The sequence below is a fragment of the Camelus ferus genome, chromosome 5 (assembly GCF_009834535.1).
Source record: "Camelus ferus isolate YT-003-E chromosome 5, BCGSAC_Cfer_1.0, whole genome shotgun sequence".
Classification (NCBI taxonomy): domain Eukaryota; kingdom Metazoa; phylum Chordata; class Mammalia; order Artiodactyla; family Camelidae; genus Camelus; species Camelus ferus.
The window spans coordinates 28,266,592-28,279,103 of record NC_045700.1 but is presented as its reverse complement, the minus strand read 5'-3'; the positions used below and the strand labels follow the sequence as shown (position 1 = coordinate 28,279,103).

Here is a 12,512-nt window from a genome sequence, read left to right as displayed (position 1 = left end):
AGAACACAATGGAAATTCACTCCTCAGAAAAACAATTTTTAAAAAATTTTAGATATTTAGACCAGAGCTGTTCCAATAGAAGTATCACATGAGCCACACATTTCATTAAAAAAAAAAAAAATTTTTTTTTTTAGTTTGTATTTGTTTGGGGGGCTTGGTAATTAAGTTTATTTATCTATTTTTAATGGAGGTACTGGGGATTGAACCCAGGACCTTGTGCATGCTGAGCATGCACTCTACCACTGAGCTGTACCTTCCCCCGACTGACACACTTAATTTTAAATGTTCAAGTGGCCACATTAAACAGTGAAAAGAAACAGGTAAGATTAATTTTAATAATATATTTTATTTAAGCCAATATAGTCTATATATTATCATTTCAACATGTAATCAAGTATTACAGATTGAGATATTTTACATTACAATATTACTACGGAGATGTTTCATGGTCTTTTTTTCCCACAGTGTTTGCAAGCTGGTGTATCTTTTGCACTTTCCATACAACTCCATTTGGACTTGGCCAGATCTGAAGTGCTCAGAAGTCACGTGTTGCTAGTGGCTAGTGGATGGGACGGCACAGCCTCCTACTTACTGCTTTTGCTTTAATTATTCAGCCCTGACAGCAATCTCTTCCAAAAGTCAATGCCTGTTGGAACTACAGACGTTCAGAGAAATGTAATACATTTCCTCATTCCTCTGGGAACTCAAACACCATTTCCCACGGGCCAGCACTTGAGATACCGAGGCTTGTCAGACACACCCCCTAACGCAGGCTCTCAAGAAAGAGGCTCCCAGTAGTGAAAGGTGTGTTTCACCTCCAGCGGGTGATGAAGTTACTCAGTAGAACACCCCTTCTGATGTCATTCCATGTCCCCCTAGATGTTCATCCGATCAGACAGGTCTCCAGGATGAAAGCTGACTAGTCCTGGCTCAGAGACCAGCACCGCGCGGTCTTTGTCAGTATTTGGACCAACTCAAATAATCTCAACTCTCAGGAAGAAGCCAAAAGGCTCACCTTTCTCACACCAGCTGGAAGCCCTCGATCTGTCTGTGATCTTGGCTATCGGTTTTGGGCAAAGCTCGTGGTGCTTGTGGGGTGGGGAGGAGGGGACAAGAGAACTAGGCAGACAGTAAGAAAACCACAACTGTTCTTCTGATTTTAAAAGAACTCCACATAGATAGATAATGGAATACTATTCAGCCATTAAAAAGAATGAAAATCTTGCCATTTGCAACATGGACAGACTTTGAGGATGTTGTGCTTAGTAAAACAAGTCAGAAAGAGAAAGACAAATACTACATGATATGACTTATATGAGGAATCTAAAAAATAAAACAAACTAGAGAATATAACAAAAAAAGAAACACACTTACAGATCTAGAGAACAAACTAGTGGTTACTAGTGGGGAGAGGGAAGGGGAGGGGGCAAGACAGGAGTAGGGGATTGATAAGTATGAACTACTAGATATAAAATAAATAAGCTACAAGGACACATTGTCCAGTGTAGGGAATAGAGCCAATATTTTATAATAACTATAAAGAGAGTATAATCTATAAAAATTTTAAATCAACTATGTTGTATACATGAAACTAATATAACACTATAAAGCAACTAACTATACCTCAATTAAAAAAAAAAACAAAAAAAAAAACTCCAACCCAACACATGCTTCTGTTTTTGCCTTAGAAGGCTTAAATCCAAATTTAGTGCTCAGTGGGTGGCAGACATCTCAGATTCCTGATACAATGCAATCCCCTTCTCTAATTTTTTTCTTTTCACTCCTCTGATTTATGTGTTATAATATTGTAAGCAACCTTACATAGTTTGCATAAATAAGCAGGATATGAATTACAAGTAAATAGAGAATATTCAGAGTGTAGAAAGGGATTTTAAAAGCAAAATGAGTGGCAGGGAAGTAACAAAGAACAAAAACTGAATAGGAAAAAAAGACAACACATTCCTTTTTAGAATACCATCTCCTCCCTGACACAAAACATAAACATTCAGGGGGCTCATTTGATAACTACCATTTCTTGCTCCAACCGTGCAATCACTCACAATTACAAAGCTGCTCAATTAAAAATGGTTTAAGCAACCTCATAAGGTAATATCCCCATCATTTTTCAAAGTCACAGAGAGAGATTTGTCCTTGGGAAGAGCATCTTGACTGTTTAGCCTTTCTGGTGAGATTTTGTGCTTACTGGGACCAGAAATACAAAAACCTAAAAGCATGGTCATAGTTGTCATTTAAATGCATTTTGAGCTGACAACCAATAGGCTCAGGAAAGCTTTCTGAATATTACCTCTGAAATCCCCATTTCACTTTCCTTTCCAAGCACAGTCTCATGGAATCACTTACAGGTCACCCTGGTCAGAGAAGATGGTGGTGCTGTGTGCCTGGAGGCAGGGAGGCAGAGTTCATACCTTGGATTGTAGGATTAGGGCTTAACGCGGTGACTGAGGCCAACCCATGTTGGCAGAGCCGAGCGCTAGACACACAGACTCTGCGGGCGGCCTCAATAGCTCCAGCAGACCATGAAGTGACATGATTTCCAGAGAAGGCCTTTCATTCTAATCTCCCCACAACATGCAAGATTCTACACATTTTGGCTAATAGTTTGGAAGAAACAGGGGGCCACACAGGGAACCCAACATGCTTAGTTTAGCCACCTCAAGGAGGGCGAGAGGGAACTGGGACTGAGAGGCGCTCTGGAAGGAAAACACAGGGCCTCCACCAGTGAGACATCCTGTGCCATGAGGAGGCCCTCCTTTTCATCCCGAGGTAGGAGCTTTCCATGGCGTCTGCGAAAGCAGTCTTCCCAGCAGGCCCAAGAACAACGGACTCGGCCAGGATACTCCCATCCAACCCCCAGCCATCTAGATGGTCATCTCCTCCCACAAACTCTGGGGAGAAAACGGATATAGCTTGTAGAGGGAAATGTGTTGGCCCCAAGAACAACCTTTCCTCATCCTCTGATCACATGAACTCACCATCCAGAGAGGTTGGAGAATCTCAAGAACATGTAAACCCAGTTTGGCTGACCTTCCTTAGAGGAGTCACTCACTCACCTAAAGCACATGGTACTGGACCGAGTGACGTGGTGCCGGGCTGTCCCGGGGCCTCTGCCCCGCTGGAGACAGGAATTCAGAGTGGCAATGTGTGACCAGCTTTAGAAGGAAATAAAATCACCTCTCTTTAGAAGGGGTGGGGAAGCTTGAAGAAAGAAGCTAATTACACGTGGGTGTTTGCAAGTAGTAGTTAGAGGCTCCTCTGTCTCCGACCTTGGCTTTTGCAATTGCCTGCAGTGGATTTGCGCTTAATCCAAACAGCACTGAGTTTTATCTTTCCTCTTGCCTTTCAATCCCCACACTGTAAGAATTACCAGTTGTCCTTGGTGTATCAACTGCTGTATAGAAGTGGATTTACCTCCCGGGAGCGTTAGCGCAGTCTGCTGAGGGGGGACAATTTCTGCTGCTCGGAACGTACAACTGAGAACCGCGCTGAGAAGAATGAAAGCAGGGCGGCCCTGCAGCCCTGCAGACGCGGGAGTTCTCTCTCCCAGGTCCTCCGCGACTCCTCCCTTCACGTTCACGATGCTAGTTTCAAAGTCCCAGGCCACAGCAGTGCCATCTGCGGTAAATTCCATCCTCTCTCCCTGAAGCTCTGCTGTCCCCACGACCCCCGTAACATCAGCAAGTATGTGTCAGGGCCTCATTTTTGCCTAGCATTCTTCTGTGACTTTTCACTCTCTGGTCAATTCCCAGCGCAAACCTGTCACAAAGGCACTATGATCGTAACTTCTCCACGACACAGCTTTCTTTGTTAAAGGGATAAGAATCTCGTCTGGAGGGACAAGGCTGGGTGTGCTTCACGTACTTGGACTCTGACCACACGCCGCAGCAGACATACAGCAGCAGCGGGGAGGAGGCCCAGCTGTCATCTATTAGGCCAAATAGTGAGGAGATGTGCAAAACTGCCAAACACTGCCGTTCTGCTAAGTTTTTTTTATTTTGGAATTGAAATACTTTTCATAAAAAATGGCATTTATGTTAATAGCAGTAGTATTTTCAATGTTTCAGTTTCTGCCATAATACATATCAATAGACATAACCCAGGAATATAAAAGCTCTCTGACATCACTGACACTTCTTAAGGAATGTCAAAGGCCCCACAGCCAGGAAACTTGGGAACTGCTGAAAGCAGCTCAGGACACTGAGTCCAGGATCCACCACTAACAAGTTGGCAAGATCTTGACGTTCACTCCGCCTCTTTGGAGAAGGTTGAACGAGGCTGGACTTGAGGATGACAACACAGGTGAACACTGAGGGCTCGTGGTGTGCTGGGCATTTACCTAAGCTCTCTGTATATATTCGTGCTTCTAACCCTCACAGCCACCCTCTGAGTAGGTGCTATCACCGGCCACATTTTACAGAGGAGACACTGAGGCAGAGAGGTGAGGTCACTTACCCAGGACGTGGCCAAGCTGGGATTCCACCCCAGGCAGCCCAGCCCCAGATCCTGAGCCCACCATCGCCCTGCTACCTTGTCTGTAGCAAAGAGTCCCTCCGCATACACATTCTGGTGACTGAATCATTTCTTGCCAGGATTTTCCAACAGCAAGGGCAAGCTGAATGGTCCACTGGCTTTGATGGACACCACGTGTGTGGCTTCAGGATCTCATCCTGCAGATGAGGCTTCTCAGCTTCAAAGGGCTAAATCCCAAAGCAGCTCCTCACTCACCCTCTGCATGTGGCGTGAACCCATGTCTGCTGTGGGCAGAAGTCAACCTGTGCATCTCATGTCTGTATATTTTGTTTTTGTGAGGAGTGTGTCAAACCGGGAGAAAGGTCAAGGAGAACCCCAAGGAGGGTGCAAGATAGGCTGGATGCAGGTGTTCAGGACAGAGAGAAGAGCAACAGCAGGAAAGCAGAGAGTATAAATGGGCAGATGCCAGCATGGGAAGCGCAGCCGGAACCGAAGGATACACCAAGGACCTGTCGGAAAGGGCAGTGTGGTCCCAGCAGTAAAGGCTTAGAGGAACCCCCACTCTGCCTGCAGTGGAGTGAGGGGTCAGTGGAACTTCAGGAGAGGTGGAGCTTTCTCCGTTCAAAGAAAGAAGGGCCAGCAGACTCAGGGAACTTAGAGTTTAGGGTTTTAGCTGAGAGTAGGGAATATGCAGAAATGGCCAGTGGCATCAGAGTCCAGGAAATTCGAAGTTTACATGCGAGGCTAAAAAACACTGGATTGCCTGTCTTTAATGTATACTTGGGATTTCCCTGGTCAAGGGGAGCTTACTGTGACAAGACTGCTTGGAGGAGAAAGTCACTTGTGTTCCCAGTGTCTGGGCCAAGTGTGAAAGGCTGAAGATCCTGACCACTGCAGACACACAGGAGACACGGGGGCCAGGAATTCAGACCCGCAGCCACCGATGACCCTTCTGGCAACAAAAGGAAACGGTGGGGAAACCCCAGAACCTTATGTGTGCACCTCCATCCCACCATTGAAGAAGTTAAAGGTATCATTTTTATTGACAATAAACAAATACAGCCACGATAAGCTCCAGAAGTAGTGAAACCAGAAGGGGACAGAGCCATGTCACATAATGACTGACCCAGGCAATGTCACATAAATCAGAGACACAGGGTCATGTCAGACCCCTGGGTTTTCCGTGGTTACGTTCACCTGGGTGACCCTGCCATAAACCGCACATGTAAGTGCTTTTCCAGGGCTGTTCTCTTTATGCCTCAACACATGAAATCAGTGTTAACAGGGAAAAAAAAAAAAAATCTTCTTCAAATGTACCATAAGAGCTCTGTGAGTCCCTTCCAGCTCTGCCACTGTGATTTTGCCAAATGTTTTACTAAAGTTTATTAAAACTTTATTAAATAGGATATGATTTCTAGACTTGATATATATGATTTTTCGTAAAAAATACTGTCCTCAAATATCACTCTTCATCTACATCAACAAAGTAGGAGGCATCCCGGGTTGCGATTCATCTCACAGTATTTTCAATTTTAGGTTTTTCTTGCCATGAAAATCTGAAGAGTTAAAACGTGTGTATTCTAGGTAACCTAGCTGACGACCTTGTCACCAGCTTCAGCCCCACACTTGCTTTATGACAAGACCACGCTGGTACATCTCCTCACAACTTTCGTCAACTTCAATAGGAAATTGAAGCCTCAATTTCCTGTTGGGCTCAATAGGAAAATGATGTGTTCCAGCCACGAGAGGACAAATGACTTAAGAGCACACTGTGGTTCTGCAGTGGATTTCATGGAGAAGGAGGGTGAAAGGATGGTCATGTCGTGACACACACAAGCCACACTTGACCAGAAGCAATGCAGACCAGTCACACTGCACGTAGCTCTTCACCGCCCACGAAAGACTTTCATTGAATTATGTTAAGTCTGGTGACTTGGATTTTTGACTTTTTAAACCTAATTTCTAAATCTGTTTTGACCTGATAGTTGCAGAAGATCTGTAAGGGAGTGTATGCTGTTTTAAACTGGCAAACACTTATATAGTATAATAAAATAATTAAACTCTGGGACTCTGTGAGAATTTTCTTTCTTTGAAAGTACTCTATTTACCATTCAAGTTTGAGAAATAAGTCTACGTATAGGAAAACCAAAAGATGACGATTCTGCTGCCTCAAAGTGTCAGAAAACAGCCGAGGTTTCAGTAATGCCCCACTGGCGCCATCTGGTGGACGCATTTGAACCAGTGCCCTGTGGCGTTGCCAGGAAAGAGAGACGAACTCCAGGACCCTCAGAACCAGGGAGCTGGACAAATATTTAAATGGTATCTACATCAAATGCGGGGCCTCGAATAAGCACTCAGCACTGCCTGAGAGGCCTCTTTCACACCTTCTCTCTTCAGCCTACAACCCTGTCTCTCCCCACCCCCTCAGCTAGTAACGTGGCTTCTTATTTGCACGAGAAAACAGGCACTAAGAGATCCGTTTCACCTCCCTGCGCACCCCAGCTACCAGCATCCGTGCTTTCTACTCTGATTTCCCGACACCTTGGGTGCAGTGTCACCTCTGCTCATGTTTTGGATGGTGGCACCTCTTAGAAAGCCAATACTCTCTACCATCATCCTCCCTTCTCCTAAGTTACCAACTTCCCTTCCCAGCTGGATCATGACCATTAGTGGACAAACATGCTGTAATAGCTCCCACCTTAAAAAAGAAATGCAAACCCTGTCTTAACCCCACACTGCTCCATTCCTCTGCCCATTCAAACAGAACTCCAAGCATTGCGCAGTTCTGACTCCCCGTCCCCACTCCCATGCTCTCTGGTCTGTGCTAAAGGGGCTTGCTTCCCCCTTCTCCCTGCAGCTGAGGTCACCACCCTCCAGCCCCCACCAAGATCAGACTCAGGTCACCCTCCTGGAGCCCTGAGCATTCTTTTGCACAGCTGGCCACCCACTCCTAGGAACCAGGGCTCTCCACTGTGCCCCCCCAACAAACCTCACATCATCCTCCTCAGACCCTTTTGTTGGTGCCACCTCCTTTTCCTGACCTTTCCATTTGCCAGGCTCCAGGCCTGGTCAAATGCTCCTCACCCTCTGCCTCTGCCCACGCTTTCCAGGCTACCTCCTCCAGACCCATGGCCTTGAACACAATCTACAGGTCATAACTCTCAATTTCTACACGTTGGCATCTTTGGTTGCTCTGAACTCTGAGCATAAACCAAAAGACTCATTTTGACTCTATTCCTTGAATCCAGAAATAAAGCAGAATGGAATCCCAGAGGCACTCAGATGCTGCCCAAGTACAATGGGCTGCTCTGGCTCCAGCGGGCAGTAAGGACGGGTCAGCAGCTGAGATCATTTCTCCAGGACAGACACACTTCAGAATGAGAAGCCCAAAGAGCAGGAAAGATCACTTCAGAAAGATTTTGATCCCATCTTAGCAATGAATTCCATATTTCCAATTATTTTTTAAAATAATTTGGCATTTCCTCACTTCCAAGTATAATTCCCTACTCCATTGGTTACCATCCTGTTTTAACCTCTACTGACAAATGTGGAGCTGGCTGGCACTCTCTAGAGTCATAAAACCCCCACCCCAGGGCTCTCCGTGTGCCGGGAGCCATTGACACCTTAACCCCCACTCCCCACCACAGGCCCCTCTGCATACCTGCATTTCTGCAGAATAAAAACATCTCTTGATGTGTGTTTACCCTAACAAAACTCATTGCCCTAGGAGATGGCCCACCTCACAATACCCTAGGTGGACAGGTCTCACATCCTGCCCTCATCAAAGTCGGAAAACCTGTTGTTCAGAGAGTCCCTGACAGATCTTACAACCAATCAGTTACCCACTCCTTGTGTGCACAGCCCCCTCCCCCAGTAACCGACTCTGCACGCCCGCCCGCCCGCGGCGCTGGCGCAGGCACCTCTGTGTGGCCGCTGCTGTACTGTTGTCTGTAGCAGCGTAGCTATTAAACCTTCCTAAACTCTCCTCGGTCTCCGGTAATTCTTTATCAGCCCGTGTCACCGGCCCGCCACATTGAACCCACAACAACAAGTGCCCAGTCATGGTCTTAAACACAGTCAATGTTCTTGTCCATAACTTTCAGATAAATAAATGATAGTATCTTTAAAACCCCTTCTATCTGGTCACAACACCAAATAGGATACTCAGACATGGGCCTCCCCGCTCACTCAGTGGTTAGAATCTATTGCTGCAGAGACTAAAAACTACTTTGTAACAACGATGAAAATTAGAAGAGAACACAAACCAGCACTCATCTTCCAGTTCTCTTGGAGGGTCAGTCCCCACGCTGATAACATGCAGTCAAAAGCAATTTGATAACATCCAATTTTATTTTATTTCTGACCAAAAGCAGAGATGGCATCTGAACAGGGTGGCCCACCGCCAAGATAATTGCCCATCCAGCCTTCCAGCACCTGGCAGACGGTGGCGGCCTCACCGCCCACCCGCACGCTGCCTCGGCCTGTCCTGCTCCCTGGCATGCTGCCGGGGACAGGGCAGGTGAACGCTGTCCGGGTGCAGCTACCAAGCTTCCTCTTGGAAGTTTCAGTCAGAGCCTCAGCAATACTGTTATACCCCTTCATAGCCACTTTCCCCACCTTGATGCAAAAAGGATGAGGTGAGCAACCACCGCTCCCGAGCTGCCCTCAATCACTACAGCTTCCTTAGTGGGAGCTTACAGTCCAAGGCCAACATACGGAGCCACCTCCCCCACCTACAGGTTACTGGTCCAAAGTCAGAGTTTTTCTAAACAGAGTTTCCTGGCCCCCTAGCTGTCTGTCACCCCTGTCCAACCAGTAACCTCTTTGTCTCGAGCACAAAAGGACAGGCCTGTGCTCCCTCCTTTTCTTTCCTAAAGCAGATCGCTTTTTTCCCTTTGTGTTGGTAGCACAACATCAGGCATGTGGACTGTGGGAAGAGAAGTTTTCAAACCACCATCTCAAAGGAAAAAGAGGTCTGGACCCACAGAGACATACATCGGCACAATTCTTAAAAACCTCATTTGTTGAGTTCCAATAGTAATCGTAAAACGTGACTTTCTAAAAGAATATGAAAATGAATATATGCACATATATATACATGACTGGGACATTATGCTGTACATCAGAAGTTGACACATTGTAACTGACTGTACTTCAATGAAAATATACATATATGATTTTCTATAATCTGGCTCCTTCTTTATGTTCAGTTCCTGAGACTTAAAGCAACCACCCCCCACCCCCGCCTGCTCTGAGTAAACGCAGTTGACAAGCAGGTTGGATGCCAGCCATAGAGGAATCCCACAGACAAAGAAAGCTCAGGTGAATCATTCACCATGCCCTCCCCATCCCTAGAGGGTCCCCGGCCCCAGGTGGCCTTAGCTGGAAACCCTGAGGCTCCAAACTGACCTGAGGGAAGACCCAGGTCCCTGATAACCTGAACCCCCAGAGCCTGTCCCCGGGAAGAGCTGAGCCACTCCCTCTCTGCTTTAGGTCCACACGTGCGTGGCTGAGAGCCAGGCAGGGGCAGGGAGGACCCAAGGCTGCCCTCGACAGAAGCCAACCCGACACTGGGGACTCACTTCGTATTTATTTCTGGTACTGAGTGGAGTTTGAAGAGCCGCCTCCTCCCCCTCGGATGGCATGGACGGCCGTCGGAGATGATGCGGGGTAGTGTCCAGGGCGGATGGGCTTGGCTGCACCCAACAGACAGAGAGAGAAGAGACATTCAGAAAGGGCTGAGACAGCCACACCCAGATACCTCCAGGTCACATGCAAAAACCAAGAGGCACAATTTTTATCAGTATTACCATTCTTATCAACCACCAGACCTTTCTGAAACAGGAGGTCTGCCCTCCTAGGAGTACAGTTAGCTAATCCAAGGCATCCAATGTTGAGGGGACAGAGAGATCTTATGTATCAATTATTTCTGATTAAGGGAAATTAGAAACACAAGACTTTCAGTTTTATCTGAGGCAGATCTACAGGTCCCCATGGGTTCCAACAGCATCTCCCAGAAACTGGATGCAGTATTCTGTCTGTGATGCATTTTGTGGGGGAGAGGGTCCCTAACATTCAGTAGATTTTCAAACCATATAAAATCCAATAAATGCAATGAACCACTAATCTAAGGTGTGATCTTAAAACTAGAAACCTGAAGTTGCTGGTTTACAAAACATCTGCACAGCAATATCTGATAAGAAATAATAGTACATGTTACTGGAGACGGAAGGAAAGAAGGAAGGAAGGAAGGAAGGAAGGAAGGAAGGAAGGAAGGAAGGAAGGAAGGAAGGAAGGAAGGAACTCTCTAGAGAACATCCCTAAATCCCTTTTACTCCTCTGGCTCCATCCTGGGAACTGTGAGTCAACAGTCACGCTCTCGTTCTTTGTATGGGTGGACCGTGCGAGTCCAGGTCTTGGACCCTGCTCTCACTGATGCCAGGCCTGGCTCTCTCCAGGGTATTTCCAAACTTGTACTTGCAAGCGGCTTTCCCTGACACTTTTGGCTACATACAGCTCCTTCATGGTTCCACCTGGTGCAAAACACAGAGGGCCTTCAGGCTTTGCTGAGCAAGTTGTATATTCTGGTTATTTCTGAGAGTGTACCTCTGCCTGTTACAGCCAAACACCTCTGCCTGCCGGCTTCTCTGCTCAGCTCAATAGCTTTGGAGTTTTTTGTTTGTTTTGATGGAGGTACTGGGGATTGAAACCAGGACGTCATTCATGCTAAGCACGTGCTCTACCACTGAGCTATACCCCTCCCCCGCTGCTCAACAGCTGTGAAGCTCACAATGTCGACAGGAATCTCGCAGTGTAAGGAAGCGTGCACCTGGTAATGCTATCCTCCCAGGATGGACGTAGGGTGCTGGGAGGAGCTGGCTGGCCTGGGTCCCACAGGCCTGACCGCCTTTAAGGCCTGGCCCACCCAGAGCACCCGAGCTGCTTCAGAGTACCCGAGCTCTTCAGAGCATCCGAGCTTCCGGCCGGCGGAGCCCTCGCTTTCTACCAAGCGCGCGGGTGCAGGCCCACGTACCAATCTGGGCGGAGTGGGCCCTCCTGGCCATGTTCTTGGCCCGCACGGCCTCCTTGATGCGGTCCACCTCCTGCTGGTAGCGCTTGCGGTCCCGCATGGCGTTCTCCTTGGCCTCCTTCAGCGCGCTCTCCAGCGCCTTGACGCGCTCGGCCGTGGCGCGCAGCCGCTTCTCCAGCTTGGGCAGCTCGCAGCGCAGGTCTGCGTTGTCCCGGACCAGCTGGGGCGGGAGGGGACAGGCGGAGAGTTACCAGGTGGGGAGGCGGGAGGAACAGACCCACTGGGGCGGGGGGACAGGGAAAGTCATAGGAGAGCAACTAGAACAACCCCCCACCCCTGCTAGGTCGTCTTGGAGAGTCCGTATGACGGTAAAACTCTGGGAGCACTAAAGGAGAATAGAAATCCCATACCCTGAGCCTGCAATTTGCCAAACACAGGATTCACGTATGCAAGGAAAGGGGGAGGGTATAGGATAAAATGAAAAGCCATTTCTAGCCACAGGAAACTTTCAGGCTTGGGTAGGATTTACCCAAGGGTGGGGCGGGGGACGACAGGATTGGAGAAAATTGACTCCTTGGACATTTTGCATGTGAAAGCTAAGAAATGTGAAGCCAGTTCAAAAGTGCTCAGTGAAAGGCATGTATGCTCTAGAGCTCTCTGGAGGCCTCCGTCCAAGCAGAACACATTGTCTGCACCAGCACTGGGTTTGGACCCCACTTTGCAACATATCCAGAGGCTAACTTGGGGTACTGCTCATTCTTTCATTATCTAAGACCAATAATTAAGAAGGAACAGACTTTCCTGGGTTAAGAACAGGCTGAAGAGCCAGCTCTGTTATTGCCCAGCCATCTGACCGGGTGTGAGTCATTCAGCCACTACAAGTCTACATACTACATAACAGGACCGTTGTGGGAATCCAAGTGCATCAGGGAAAATTTTGAAAATCAGAAGGTGCAACGCAAAGGCTGAGCTACTGCTGGGCCCACATCTGTCT

The 12,512-nt window shown here is 47.6% G+C and overlaps 1 protein-coding gene across 1 annotated transcript in view; it reads right to left on the bottom strand.

The window, feature by feature from the left end:
* The window catches only part of KIF5C (kinesin family member 5C), a 147,162-nt gene that overhangs the window by 3,829 nt on the left and 130,821 nt on the right, over positions 1-12,512 (bottom strand). The window contains exons 24-25 of the mRNA XM_032479416.1: positions 11,522-11,738; positions 10,071-10,184 (exon numbers count right to left, since the gene is read on the bottom strand). Of these exons, the coding sequence (XP_032335307.1) occupies positions 10,078-10,184; positions 11,522-11,738 (324 nt within the window). The 3' untranslated portion in view covers positions 10,071-10,077. The remainder of the gene's footprint in view (positions 1-10,070; positions 10,185-11,521; positions 11,739-12,512) is intronic.